Source organism: Uranotaenia lowii, chromosome 2 (genome assembly GCF_029784155.1).
Source record: "Uranotaenia lowii strain MFRU-FL chromosome 2, ASM2978415v1, whole genome shotgun sequence".
NCBI classification, from domain to species: Eukaryota; Metazoa; Arthropoda; class Insecta; order Diptera; family Culicidae; genus Uranotaenia; species Uranotaenia lowii.
In genome coordinates, this window is record NC_073692.1 from 148366423 (window position 1) to 148382405 (window position 15983).

A 15983-nucleotide genomic window follows, 5' to 3' on the forward strand; every position below is an offset into this window, starting at 1 on the left:
TTCAAACATCAAAGAATATAAGAGCTGATATTGACTGATTTTGGGGCGCTAATGTCAAATAGGCAATTTTTACTAACAGCTCTCGATTGCTAGATTCAATTGTTGAAGTTTAAAAAAAGAGAAAATAAACCGAGTGCACATTTTTGGGAAATATTATGTAATATAAAAAATAAATCTAAAATAAAGGGTTTCAATTATACAGAAAGTTTTTTTTAATTATTTCTCCCGTTTTCTTACCTTAATAGGGAAGTATTAACCCAATTGAAAAAAAATACATCAATGGAAATCTTGGAGCATAAGTCGTCTTGCAGTTTTAAGAAAAGTTGTAAAATATATCAAAATTCTATAATCCTGAATATCAGAAACCTTGTTCAGCGATTTCAGAAATAATTTCAATTATCGATTGAATATCCCAAAAAATGAGGGATTTCATTTTTGTTAATGCAATGCACAATGGGGAAAAGGTGTTAAAACCACGAAGAAGTTCAATATCTTCCCTCTTACTCAAAACAAATCCATGAAAAAGTACTTTCTTTAAGTGAAAATTTCCAGAGAAGCGATTGGACAATGTCCGAACATGTGTTTTCTTAACTATTTGAAAAATGTAGGGGAATTGAAAATACATGCGTTTTTCTGATATAACTGAAAAATACAGGGGATTTGAGGGTAAAAACAGCCATAACCAAATTTTCCGGAGCGTGCGGTGGCTCAAACAGCCTCCATTTGATTTCTTAGAAAAAAAAAGCACAGGATAGGTCTATTTTTGTTCAAAGTTTTCAAGTCTAAATAAGTTTTTCGGGATTGTTTACAAAATATAGGGAAATTAGGGGTTGAAAAGGCACTATAGTTCGTAAGCTTGTGCGGCCTCTAAAACTACGTTCAATCACTTCTCTAGAAATTTTTGCTGAAGGAAAGTACTTTTTCATAGATTTGTTTTGTGTAGGATGTGTTACCGAACGAGTAACATTGATTTGATTTTTTTTTTAAATAAAGTAACTGATGGGTTGGAGTTAGGTTAAAACATTATAAATAGCTTAGATTAGAAAGACAACGGCGGATTCAAATTCAAACACGTGGTGGACTGCGAAAAGTAGGCGAAAATAGAGGAACGCACATGGGTTTCACGGCTTGCGTACGCCTATAACGCAGCGCCGCAAGATTCACGCGTTTTGGAAAAACGCAAGCAGAGCCGAGCCGAGGTTTCTTGCTGAGGCGAGACAAATCACCAAGTCTCTTGGTTCCCGGCAGTGATCGAAGGCAGACGTACCCAGCAAACGATCCGTGGTGCGACAACAACCTTAGTGTGTCTGTTTTGTGGTGTGTGCCTAACGAAGCTGAAACGACTCCGAAACCAGCACGTGTGTCCATCAGCAATAAAGCACGCAAACCGCTTGAGTAGTTCGGACCGATCATCGCCGCAGCCAGAGACCAGCTTGGACCGAATCCCTTCTCCATGGTGTGGGTGGTCATTTTGGTCAGCATCCTATCGAAGCCCGAGGTGCGCGCCAAGCCAGCGCGCCTAGCTAGCAGTGTCCACCAGACCATCGACAGCCAGCCTGGTGTGCGTAAAACAGCACTACGCGTGGCTTAGTCAGTCTGGTTGGCCAGTCCAAGTCGAGAGAGAGATCGTATCATCCAGCTGGTAGTGCGTGGTACCGCACTACCTCTCCCGTCCCATCAACACGTCTCGTCCGAGTGAGGCGACTGTGGAGTCGAAGACCGAGGTGCGCGCATAGCCTATAGCGCGTGGTTGGTCTACCCAAGCCGAGGAGAGAGACCGAACTAGCCGTGAGTGTGGTGCGTGGTACCGCGCCGTTCCTCCCGTTCCATCCAGGCGTCGCCCAGTGCGTGCGACCAAGACGACCCGACCGAGTGAGACGATTGTCCCGTTATCATCCCGACCCCGTGTACTTTTCATCGAGAATTCGCCGAATACATCTGATTTGAAACCAAGGTATTTATCTTTTAGGAATCCACCCATCCGAAAACTCCCCCAGCCTAACAAACGCCCTGAGACCCAGGAACAAAAGAGGCCTTGAGCGCCCAAACCCATTAGTCCCCGTGGCTCTAGACCAGGGACTGGGTGTTGCTGGGCAGCCCCTTCTGGGCTGAACCCGTTCCTGGGGAAAAAGCAAAGTTTCAGATGGAAGATATTGAATTTTTCGCGTTTTATAGACTTTTGTCCCCATTGTGCAATGTATTTCTGTAACTAAAATATTCATCCGAAATCTGAGTCATTGATTGAATGGAATTTATTTGGATTAAGTATTTGTTTTGCATTTGGGTTCGAAGGTTTATCAGTTTTCAAAGTATGGTCTTATTCAAAATTGATGAGTTTTTCTTGACATTTACGATAGAAAACATTTGAAAAGATTGTGATTCCGAATCTTCTAAAATCTTTCATTGAAACAAAGCCACCAAATCTGCTTTAAATAACCCGAAGCGGAATCAATTTGTTTTTTCCTTGTTTATCTTTTGCTAATGAAGAAATTCTTGAGAAGTAGAATAAAAAAAAAATTAAATACAGTTCACTTAACAAAAAATAATAGATTTCTGAAAAAAAAATTCATAAGTTGATCATTTTGTATTTCCAATTATATAAAATTGACCTTCGAAAACTTTTCGCATGATATTCATTTCGGGCAATTTGTTTATTTTTGGGCTCGAACTCACGGACATCGGCTCAGGAAGCAACTGACTTGCCATCTGAGCTATATAACAAGCTCGAAAGCTCTTATGATCGTTAAATCGTCTTGATCTATAATGTATGCGTTGCAACATGATATTCACATCCCAATGAGCACAGAGTAAGCCAACTTGCACAAGAAAGATTTATTATGGTTTAATTATGGCAATTTAAATGCAGCTCATTATATAACTGTTTTATTATAGTCGTGAGAAACGCTTAAATAGATTCTTGATCCAAACATTCGATTTCAAATATTTCTGAAAACGTTGATAAAGCTTTTACCAAATATACTGTTTAAGTTGTTGAGAATGAGTTCTGAATACTCTATTTAAACTCCCGGGAAAGCTGCTTGACTTTAAAGCTGTTATTAAAATTTGATGACAGTTTTCGATCAAGATGTCAAAATAGGACACGCTCAGGTTAGATTGCACATATCTGAATAGAAATTCTTATTTTTACACATTTTGATAAGTCATAAAACATCAAAATATATAAAAATCTTTGAAATACTTCAAATCATCGGAAAAGGTATAAGTATCTTAACAATATGAGTTTTGAGAGAAAAGACTCAACTAGTAGGAGTAGAAATCGGTTGCTTGACGCCATTTTTAATCCAAGATGGCGGTTTCCGCTTTTCTGTTCAAAGCTGTAAATTACTGAAAATCTCATGAATCATCCACAATACCGGTATTTGGGTGAAAAGGCTCAACGAGTAGACGTTGAATTTAGCAATCTGAAGCCATCCTGAACTCCAAGATGGCGGATTCGGATTAACTTTAAAAATGCTATGAATCACCAATAATGGCAAAAAAAAACCCAAAATATGGGTGTTGGGTAAAAGGGCTAAACGAATAGTTGTCGAATTTCGATGTCCAACGCAATTTTGATATCTTAGATAGCAGTTTTCGCTTAAGTTTAAAGTGCTGTAAATCACTGAAAATCATATAAAACAATATTGGGTAAAGGGGCTATACAAACAGAAGTCAGAATTCAAAATCCAGCAGAAGTCAAAATTCAAATGGCTTCCGCTTTTGTTTTAAAACCTGTATATTATTGATAATTGCTTGAAACTCCCATTAAATGAGTATAAGTTGAAAGACGGAGGCATCCGTTGAGCTTGAAAATACTGTTATCCACGGAAAATCGCATGAAACAACCACAACATATGGTGAAAGAGCCTAATGACTCTAAATGGCTTAAAAAAATAAAACTTACTCAAACAAGAGAGATAAGAAAAAAAATTACACAGTGAAGCTTAACATAACTTGTTGAAATCAAATACAACAAGATAAAGGTTGAAGAAAATGAAACATCTCCAATATGAATCAAACTTAAAGAAGATATTCAAAACATGATGAATAGATGATTGAAAATAAAACAGAACAGAATATGAGCAAATTAGAAAATGTGTAGACATAATATTAAAAAACCATATTTAACAACATGAAACATGGTTTAAACAAAAAAAACATGATAAATTTAGCAAAACAAAATCATCCAATATTGAACAAGCTTAAGCAACATAAAAATAAAACAAAACAAGATGGAGAGGTAAAACGAGACAAAAAAGTTATAAACGAAAAATATACAAGATGGAACAAGGTGAATCATGCTACAAACAAGATATGGTATTACAAATCAAGAAAAAAAACAACCCAAAAGAAACCAAACTAAATAATAGGAAAAAAAATTGAGAAAATTGAGAAAATTTAATATTTCAAGTAAGATATAATACAATATTAAAAGCCAAAAAATTTGACAAATAAAAAATTTTATTACAAAATATTAGCACTTACAAGTTGACGGAAGCCTCCATTTTGGATTGATCTATTTTTTTTTTTGTCATTTTCACGTACTTTTAGCTTGTTTTTTTTATTAGTTTTTCTGTAGTTTTATTTTATCTTACGTCTTCTAACATTTATTTTTTTCTGTCTTAGATAAGCCTTGTTAGTATTGTTTTATCTTGCATATTATTTTCTTACTTATTTGAACATTAATTGAACTTGTTTCGTCTCAATTGATATTGTTTTATCAATTTTTTTTCGTTCTATCTAGTTTTTTCTTGTTTACTCTTATTTCTTGTACAATTTAACATCGTGATTTTATATGTTTTTGATTGATTTATCCTGTTCTTTTTTTTATTTATTTATTATTTATTTATTACATTTATTTATTAAATTTACAGCATTACAAACATACATTACATTTACAGCATTCAAAGTTCAACGGAAGCCGTCATCCTGGATTTTGAAATAGCGTCAGATAGATATTTTGATGGTTTAATGCAATTTTAAAGTTATACATTTAAAGTTTAGCTAGAGCCGCCATCTTGGATTTTTAAGGCGTCAGATAGCAATCCACGAATTTTTCTTATTTAGCCCTTTCACCCAATACCCATATAATCGGGGTTTGATCCGAATTTAAGTCCTTTAGAACTTTTTTAAGTTAAGCGGAAGCCGCCATCTTGGATTGTGTCATTGCACCGGACATACACAATCAATAACTTCATTGAAAATGTCTGTCCTCATTTACAGTCCTAATGATTAACAACTCAGAAAGGAGGAACTCACGCTAAGCGTGTAATAGGTTGGCTTTCGAGAGAAACATCTAATTTTAGCTTTTTATATGGTCTTATTATACCATTATAAAAATAATTAGCCATTTATCTGCCCATAATAAAGCTATAAAGCATTGAATTGACTAAAGCCATGTATGTTGCAAAATCGAATGGCACAAAATGGCGCCATGTAGATGAATTCACAATGTCAAGTATTTTAAAATATTTTTCAGGCCTCTTTTCAATCAATTCTTTCATGTTTGCGCTGTCATTATGATGTCATTATGAATTTTTTTAATTTGGTTTTTTTCCAAAAAATATTAAATATCATTAAAATTTCTTAAGGATTCTAAAGATTTGACGAGGCACATTTTTTAAGATACTTAATATTCCATACAAACTTTACCTAAACTCTTGACTGGCTGTAGAACAGATGCTCACAATATGGTTATGGTTTTTTGCTATTTATTTTACCAGATCTTATCTCAATAATGCAATCATTGTTCATCAACCAATTTTTAAAATACCTGGAGAATTCACGGAATAGGAAAATAAAACAAAAATGCTAACATATTTTATAAAAACTTTGGTGAAATTTTACAGTATAGTGATTTTATCGAGGTTTTAAAATTTATCATGATGAAGTTTCTAGGATAGGGTCAATAACCAGATTTTAGCCAGCTAGTTCTGGTGATGTATAGAATGCACTTCAGCTTTTTATGAAGATAAATGCTATAATCCTAACAAAGTTGTGCTGACCATAATAAAGTTAAAATTGTTACTTGGGATTGTTTCTCAATTTTCACCATCGTTAAATTTCCTATTTTTCACTTTAATCAATTTTAAAATGTGTTTTACTTTAACTTGTTGACCCAAGGCGAACAGGGTACTATTGATCTGTGCACGATGAGCATTTTCTGCCGTAGAATCTAGCAGCGAATTCAACTCGATGAAGTCAACAAAATTATAAAGGAACAGCTTCACTAGTTTACATCTGACGATTTGGCCTATTGGTAAGATTTCGGAACGGTAATCGGAAGACTTGAGTTCGATTTCTGGTCGAGGCTATTTTTTTTCAATTTCCATTCTTCCAGAACCAGAAAATGAGTGTTAAGAGTCAACTTATATTTCAGAGTCTGAAATTCCCTTTAAACATTTGGTTTTGCTTCAATAAAATCAATGAGAGGAGAGAGGATTGCGTACCAAATAAGTTTAGAGCTCCTCAACCCCAATATGTTCTCTCGTTTATTTTGTTGACTGAATTTTGAAATTTTTTTAAAGCAGAACTACAGCCACCCTCCCGCGGGCTCTAAGACCGCGTCTGGATAAGGTCAATTGAAATTATCAAAAAATTGGAAAATCCAAATATTTTGTCTAGCTTATTTTATTAATATTTCAATTTGGTACCTATAAGATGCTTTAAAGTGAAAAAAGGCAGTTCTGCAACATTGTTGTGACTATGGTTTTTCATTAATCTCATTAAGCGAATCGATAAAATCACCAACAAATCTGTTGCCGAGCGCATCGAATTACCAGAAATTTCTTGAAAATTATTCAATCTGTCTCACACCCGCCAAAGCACTACCATATCCATCACTTTTCCAGCCCAAAGATTTCACCTTTGATATCCTCGGGTGGTGGGTTCCACCTTTCAATCCGTCATTAATTATTCACCCGAAAACCTTTCGGTAGGGCTGAGAAGAAGACTGGGTTGGATGTCGGCAGCTGTGTAAGTCATGAAGACTTTCTAATTTTCCTTCTTTTTCGGGTGGAAAGATCCGTCAACCGTCATTCAAATTACCGTTCGCGTGAGCCGGTGCTTTTTGGAATTAGTAGTTCTCTCTGGGTGGATGCCAATCAGAGTGGTAGGGGGTCGTTTCCATCGAGCAATTTAATTCACTTGTTCTGGAGTAATCTGATGCCATCTGATGGGGATTGTAGGATTCGATTAATTTCTGATTTTCTTCTACTTCTCGTTCCATCTCTCTGCAGGGTACCTGGAGCAGGGATTGCTCGTACGTGATGCGTCCAAGCTGCGGAAGAACTACTTCACCAAGGAACGCTGGTGGCTGGACGTGGTTTCAATGTTTCCGACCGATCTGGCCTACATCTGGTGGGCTCCGAGTTCCTGTACTGCAACCCGGCTTCCCTGCCCGACCATAGTTAGGATTAATAGGTTATTGCGTCTTCCAAGGATGTGGGAATGGTTCGACCGAACAGAAACGGCCACCGGATACCCGAATGCGTTTAGGATATGTAAGGTAATTGTCCGGTTGACCTTTACTTTTTGCATGAATGTAGCCTTATTAATCTAACCGACTAACCCCCTCAACAGGTTGTTTTAGCTATCTTAGTACTTATTCACTGGAATGCGTGTCTTTACTTCGCAATAAGTTACGCGCTTGGGTTCAGTTCCGACAATTGGGTGTACAACATCAACGGGGCCAAGAATTTGACCCTGTCGAGGCAGTACATCTACAGCTTCTACTGGTCGACGCTGACGCTGACCACGATCGGGGAGACGCCGACGCCCGAGAACGACGCCGAGTATCTGTTCGTGGTGGCCGACTTCCTGGCCGGGGTGCTGATCTTCGCCACCATCGTCGGTAAGTGAACAACTGGTAACCGTTTTCATATCACGAATTCATGTTGTTTGAGACAAAACTAATGTTTTCAGACATGGTTGGCATTTCTCTTCAGATCTGCTAAGCCAGTGAAAGAGAGTGCATTTTTTTCTGTGGTCCATCCCAAGCTGTGCGGAGAGAGATAAATTACACTGATGAAAAGTGTGAGATTGTCAAAACATAAGAGTGAGCGAGAGCATTCACATCTGCTGATGAAGAGAATTCCCTTCTCTGAAAAAATCTGTTGCGCGTTGTGTAGAGGAGAAATCTGAGAGCGTACACAGTTTCTTTTAATCGTTGACGAGAAAAGACGCGCTTTTACGATGGCTACGTATGAAAGTTATTTTTCGAAGAAAAAAAATTCAAAACAGCAGTGGAGAAGAAATAGTTGTTATTTTTTGTTCTTTGTGTGGTGAGGAGTCAAAACCTTTTTTGTGTCACACGAAATTCAACCTGGTGCGACATCTTAGTGGTAAACATAAAGATGAAGCAATCAAATGCGGCGTTTTGAAAATAGATGACAAATCGGTTATCCCAAACGATCAGCCGCCACAGAAACAAGCTCGGTTTCAAGTGTCCTTAGATGCCAACAAGTATGCAGCCTGTATGGCTCGGTGGGTAGCGGAGTGCAACATACCTCTTGCTTTTTTCTCCAAAGATTGTGCACGTTACGTTCTTCAGCCTTTGGAAGAAGGTATGAACCTTCCGCCCACTGCACTGGAAGGAAAACAGTTATGCGATATGTGTCAGTGGTATCTAATAGACTATTCGAACATTTGAAAAACGAAATGCGAGGTAAAATGATCTGCATCAAAGCAGATCTGGCATCATGCAAGGGGCGAACAATTCTGGGAATTAATTCGCAATTTTGTAGCCAAGGATCGATAGTCGTGAGAACTTTAGCACAGCTAGAACGCTTCGAACCAAACACTGCTGAGAGCCTTTTCCAAGAAGTACAGCGCGTTTTGGATAGATACGAAGTTCCTCTTAAGCATGTCTACTCGGCTACAACGGACAATGGAAAAAATGTGGTGAAGCTTGCTGCAATGTTGCAAACTCAGCAAGAGTTAGATTTCCTCGATCAGGACTTTTCTTTAACCTCTTCTGATGAAAACAGTCTACCACCAGTGCTGGAAAATTCTTCGAATATCGACGAAAACGATTTGAGGTTTGTTGAACATAATCATTTACAACCCGATTACTTGTTTATTATTTTTTTCTTGTGCAGCTTTGAATCATCCAGTGTCAACTTGGAATCAAATATCGCTGACGACGATTCAGAAAGTCTGGAGCTACCCATTTATTATGATGATTTACCCATCATCCAGCAACCACACTTCACTGGGCTGAGATGTGCTGCCCACGATGTGCAACTCTCGGTGCATGATGTTTTGAAAACACATTATGTTACGCAGCTGCTGATGAAGGTGCGGAAACTCGTGGGGATGTTGAGAAAACATCCTTATAAAAACGCATTTCTTCTGGATAAAACGCGTAATTTGCCAGGTTTCGACGGTGAAACGAGATGGGGTTCATCTTACGTGATGGTCGAATGCATACATAGACACGCTTCTTTCAACCAGTCGATGTTACCATCAGAGGCCATAACCGTTTTCAACACCCGTTTTTGGACTAACACTGAACAGTTTGTAAAAGCATCTTATCCAATTTACCTCTTGACAAAACGCATACAAGAGGAGACGTTGACTTGTGGCAGCTTTTTTCTATAGGGGAGAATGAGGATACTTGATCCCTGGGGATACTTGATTCCTTAGCTATATCTCGGAACTGGAATGTCTTACAAAGATCAAATGTTCTGGAAAAATGTGCCAAAATGAGCAAAATAACAATGCTTGTAGTTTAAAATTTTTTAACAAAATAGTTGATTGAGTAATTGAACTTTGTTTGAAAAATTTAACAAAATGTAACTTGAAGATCTTTTTTCATCACTTTAAAATGTTCCTTACATGGGAAAATTATGAAAAAAATATTTGTTCCAATGTATCAATCATTCGAGCGTAAAATGAACTTCATAATGCCATATTTTCAAAGTAATGGAAAACTCACAACTTTTTTCAGAAAAAGTTTCCTAAAATGTTGATTATGGGTAGAATTGATCCCCAAGAGTTGGGTACAATTGATCCCCTTTCCAAACGGCATATTCTTCTTCTGAATTGATCGTTATGATTTCTGATTACGAAATTACTAATATTTATCCAAAAACTAATATTTATCAAACAATTGTCTGAAGAAAAGAGCAAAAATAATTGATTTTCTCTTAATTATAAAAATAGCGCCTTTAAGTATGCAATGTATTTAGCGTTGAGACAAAGTTATAGAATTTTCTTCTTATGTCGGCTATAAATTGTGAAATGAGAAAAAACATGACCAAAATAGTCAATTAACATTCTATCTTGGGGTTTGTTTGATTTTTATACAAGGATTAGGGCTTCCTGAATGAAAGATCAAGTCTCCTTCAATAGGGGATCAAGTCTCCCCTAACTTCACAAAAATCGCAATTTTTTTACTCCCACGAAAATGCTTCTAGTTCATCAACGGGTTCAAGTATCGTTCTAATTTTTGGAGCATAGAAACTTGAAGATACAAGCTGTCAGGAAATGTCAAAGACGGCGAGTTGCTAAATTTTTCCAAAAAGATATGGTGAAAATAAGAAAAGGGGATCAAGTATCCCCACTCTCCCCTACTGGAAAGAATGCTGCTTTGAACTGGAGTAATTGGATAGGCGACTGGCAAAAAATTGCTAGAAGCATTGAAGAACCGGCAGTATATGTGGTTCGGTAACAAAGCTTTTTTGCGGCGCTATACGTTGATCCTCGACTAAATGCGTTCGAACCACCGGTACTTTCGAAAGAGCAACAGGAAATAGCACTGGTAAGTTGTGAAACGAAAACCTGAAATAATAATGATTTAAAAATATCGTTTTTCTTATTTTAAGAACCAATTGCTAAACACTTGGAGTACGTTGCGCAGTTTAATACATCCGCCATCGGAAACAACTAATGATACGAGTGATCCGGATAAACCAGGGCCAAGCTCAAACAAATTTGCTAAAATCTCGAAGTATCTCAATCAAAACCGGCAATCTCAGGTTAATACAGGAGATATGGAGAACCGTATAAAAAAACTTCAGTTCGAGTTGGGTTTCCCGAGCAGACTTTTATTGCAAAATAATACCTAATTTTGCTATCATGCCTTGAAAGTAAAATGAGGTATCATTTTGCCCGAATAAAGGTGGTACAATGCCAAAATTTGGGTCTCATTTTTAATATACGGATACCTCGATTATACCAAGTGTAGGTTTCACTGAAACCTCAATGATGCCTTGTTTAGCCAACGTTTTAAAATGAGTTTTGAGGGCATAATGATGCCACTTTAAGGTATAATTTAATGACAAAACTTGGCATCGTTGTGCTTTCAAAATTTCATTAATAAGGGATAGCTTAACGAGGTATCAGAATTCATCCAGTGAAACTAAAATTTGACAGAACTATGCTATCCGTATGAAGAAAACGAGTGTCATATTTCGGCATTGTACCACCATTATTTGTAACAATTATACCGAATTCCACTCAAAAGGCATGATAGCAGAAGAACTTTAAATCATCTTCAACAAAAGCATAAGAACGTTTTATTGTATACATCCAGGCGTTACAATGAGCGGTGTATGAATATCGTCTTTCTAAACGCGACTCCAGATATAAACATCCCCATGTGTTATAAATAGCCCACCCGAGCAGACTTTATTGCAAAATTATACTGTTAATAGGATCGAATCTATTGCTAAAAAAGTTTGTCGACAAACTGTGTAAATTGTTAAAAAAAAGCCATGGTTTGTTAGCATCGATTGTAATTAAACGGCGAAAAAATCAATGACAAGTACAAAAATATTCAACATTTGAAAAGCTATAATGTATCAAACGATTTTATGTAAATTTATGATATTCTTGTCACGAATTGAAATCAACAATTTGTATGTTCATTGTTAATTTGATTTATTAAAGCAACAATTCACTCTATGCAAACTTTTTCTTGAATGATCATTTTTTATTAGGAGATATTTTGAGCTTTAGAACCTCTGTAAAAATTGTCTAATGTTTTTTTTTTTTCTATTATTTCTTGCATTAAATTTCGATCCGAGATTGGATGTATTTTAAAAAAAAAAACAGTTCATTAATAAAAAAAATGAAAGAAAATTTATTTTGAAATCGCTTCAAAATAGTGGGTGAGATGATAAGTTTGATTGAATAAATCAGAAAATTAAACGCCTGATCTTGTACTACATATAAGGCAAAATTGATAACTGAAAACGCCTGAATATAGTTAACCATTGAGTTTAGAATGAGAAATAAAATGACTTTGGTTTATTTAGACTTAGATGTTCCATACCAGCTAAAATACCTACTGTGTAATGCATGAATGAAATATTAAAAAAAAAAAGAAATATGTTATGGCAACAAATACTGAATAACTTATCAGCACCTAACAGTTTGCGCGACTTTGGTTGTCGAGACAGATTTTATGAATGCTTCCTAGGCCAAGTCGATACAAAGCTATTTTGGTAGCTGCCACGGGTTTTTCGATCGAGGAACTTGAGACGTGAGAGATAACATAATGGGACGTTATCTACATCCAGGCGTTATAATCTATCAGTTTTTCAAGGACATAACATTATTTACCGATATTTTCATGTAAAAAATCAAATGATTGCTTGACCTAAAGGATTAAAATAAGTATCTCAATCCTTTGATCAAATCTGGGTTTGCTCAATTCAAAATGATCCTTGAAAACTTGAACTAACGCGATGTAGCTACTAGGCGATCAATTTATCGACTGGAAGAAAATACCTCGAATAATACAGAATTTAACAATCAAATCAACTGAAAAAGAGGCAGATACTTACTTCGACTCCGAGATAGTTAGGGACATCGCCGGGAAGATACATTCCAACATTATGGTGACCGTGGCAAAATTGTCAATAAACCGCTCCGTTGCCATAAATACATACACGCAACACAGCTCGGTCTTCATGGGATGGGGCAGAATTAAATTTTGCTTACGGTGAACCGATAAATTTAGTTCTCGCGAGATTACTTGGACACCACAAAATGATGATTTGGGAGCAAGGTATAAAATTCACGTCCACGATAATGAAAATCACCTGCATCACCTGTCAAATTACCACGGTCGTTTCTCAGGTAATCGACCACCGAATCTTCCGGCGGCAAATAATAAACCCTGCACACACCATTCCGACAGCACCTCTTTTTGGATGTTTTTCTTCATAAAGTTGAGGTTTGTCTTGTTCCGTTTAACTTGGACCGTTCGGATTTGTTTTTCGCGGTCGTTGCTAGAAAATAAGTGAGTCAAAAGACGCAGCATTATAGAATCTTATCAACTTACCTTTCTTTATCGTCTTTTACTTGAAATAAGACAAAGCCGTTTAGTAAAATACTTAAAAACACTTTTTCCGCTTTCACTCCGCTATACTCAACATTTGTTTACATTCTTCTGTTTTCCTGCGCGGCAGGGGTGCCAGGTGTCCTGATGTTTAACAATTTGTCCTGATTTTTGGGAAACTGTTCAAAAATGCTTTAATTGTAATTATTTGTTTAAATAGTCTGTAAAAGAGTTGAAACCAGTTAACCGATGATCATCTTCGTTTCAGATGATACCAGATGAATTACGTCTCTCGATCTGACCTGCATGCCACTTAAGGTTCTGCTCCCTTCAGTCACATATTAAGGCGTCTACAGTTCCTGTATCTGTTTATTCCTTTTTTATGTTATTCAATCTGAAGTGCATATCGGTAGTGAATTTTGAATAGGGCGAATGCGCCAAATGTAAATTAACAAATGCAGTTATTTTTCATAATTAGTATAGTGACTTTTAATAAAATCACCTGGCACCTCTTGCGTGGATGTATTCATGGTTGGACCAGTGAAAATGTATGTATGCCCAATGCATTTGTTTTGTTGTTTGGAAAAATACACATCGTAAAATGATTTTTATAGGTTTTGCTCATATTGAATGCTTTCTGCAGTGGGTAACTTTAATGAAAGCCAAATTCTTTACTTCGAATGAATTCAAAAATCTGGACTAAATTATAAAATTGAATAACAGTTATTGAACTGATTTTAAGTTGTAACTCTAGAGCCCATATGAACTATGAATCAAATTCAAAAATCGTCGATATAATTTTATATTCAATTCGTTACTTATAGCGTTATAAAAATTAAAAAAAGTGCTCATTTTTCACGATGAATTGTAAGAATTTTATTGAAACAAAGTTAAATTTTTATGATATTTTAAAATAACATATTGCATTCAAAAATTATAGCTTTTTTCAGATAAACTAACCGAAACTCCAGCTAAGTGCGCTTGAGTTTTTAACTGTCTTTAATTTCAACTGGTTTTTAATTTTGTTGCTTCTATAATACTCTTAATATTTCCTTTTGGACTCCATATGATGTTCTTCGAAATTCAAATTAAGCCTTTTCATATTATAACTCAAAACCCCCGTTCGATGTATATTTATTTTTAGTTTTAATTCGGTATATGGCGAAATGGAAATTGACAATTTAAAATAATGATACCTTAATGATGAGTTTTACCATGTCAGAGAAATCAAAACAAAATAATGGCCACACTATGCTGAAAATGACTTAATTCGTAAATTCGTTATACATATGTTTTCGATTCGATTTAAATTCGAACACCTTAATAAACCTGATTTTTCGTCTTAGAAAACTAGATACCAAATCATGCTTTCATTTTAATTTCCTTTTTCTGGTCTATAAATGGAATGGAACCATAAAAATGCCTTATTTAGCTGTCGTTGAAAAATCAACGCCTTATCGAGCTTTCATTTTTTATTGATACTTTACTTTGGTATTAGTTTGCCATCATAAATCTGATTTTCCATCACAAAAAAATTAATACCAAATCATGCTATTCTTTTGATCTCACTTTTCAGCTCTATAGTAATAGACGAAACCTTAATGATGCCTTGTTTTGTTGTCTTTGAAAAAACAAAACCAAATATTGCTATCATTTTGGTCTCAATGCCTTATTTAGGTATTGATTTGGTATCAAATTTCGACATATTGATGCTTCAATGAGACCTAATTTTGCAATCGGGAAAAATGCGATACTATATTATGCTATCATTATGGCATTGATAGCTCATTTTGGTTACTGTTTGCTATCGATTCAGGCATCAAAGTCTGCTCGGGAATTACCATTGACGAGGACGTGATGTTGTGGTGGTATAGCAGACGGTTCCAAGACAACGATTTGGCAATGCTTGCCATGACGGCTCTACAGACGCCTTGCACTGAAGTATCATGCGAAAGAACATTCAACGGATTCGGCCAGATATTAACAAAGACAAGGAAACAACTTTCATCTGCTTCACTCGAAGAAATTTTGTTTGTCAAAGCCAACATTAATTTACTTAATGATGTTTATTTCAATTTTCAATTTAATTAATACCACGATTCTGTTGTATTTTTTTCACTTTTCACTTCTTTATTTTAATTTTTATTGATAAATTTAGTTCATTTTATTATGTTTTGCTTTCTTTATTGTTATACAAGTTCTAAGACATGTTTTCCTTTTTAAATTTATCTGAAAATTGTTTCTTTTCCGTAAATAAATCTTCTTATTAAAAACTCAAAGTTGTATCTTTTATTCAAAACTAAGGCTGTTAATCTTGAAAAATAGTAAGTAGATGCTTCAAAAATCATACGTATCTATAAATCATCTTGGATTCCGAAGTAAAACAAAAACAACAGTAAATCACGCACAAGTTTTTTTCTTCACAATTCAGCCAGGTCGAATTTTCATGGATTACTGATTTTGATGGGTAACTGATGCTGCTAAATGTACTGTATGAGTCCACGTTATGTTGTTCCCGTTATCATCTTGTGAGATGCGTAGAATCTTTATTAAACTCGCCTTGTTTCTTGCTAGAAAAATGAAATTGATTAGAACGATCGAGTCGTAAAACAACACACATTTGTTTGTGTTAAGGAAGGTATATCCATGGAAACGTAAAATCCATTAAACAGTTGGATGCCAATATGTTACGACA

At 35.7% G+C, this 15983-nt stretch overlaps 1 protein-coding gene across 2 annotated transcripts in view; it reads left to right on the forward strand.

The window, feature by feature from the left end:
* Positions 1-15983, forward strand: part of LOC129749438 (cyclic nucleotide-gated cation channel subunit A) — a 721507-nt gene that overhangs the window by 634394 nt on the left and 71130 nt on the right. For both annotated transcript variants that reach the window (XM_055744412.1, XM_055744413.1), the window contains 2 exons: positions 7239-7507; positions 7582-7852. In XM_055744412.1, the coding sequence (XP_055600387.1) occupies positions 7239-7507; positions 7582-7852 (540 nt within the window). The remainder of the gene's footprint in view (positions 1-7238; positions 7508-7581; positions 7853-15983) is intronic.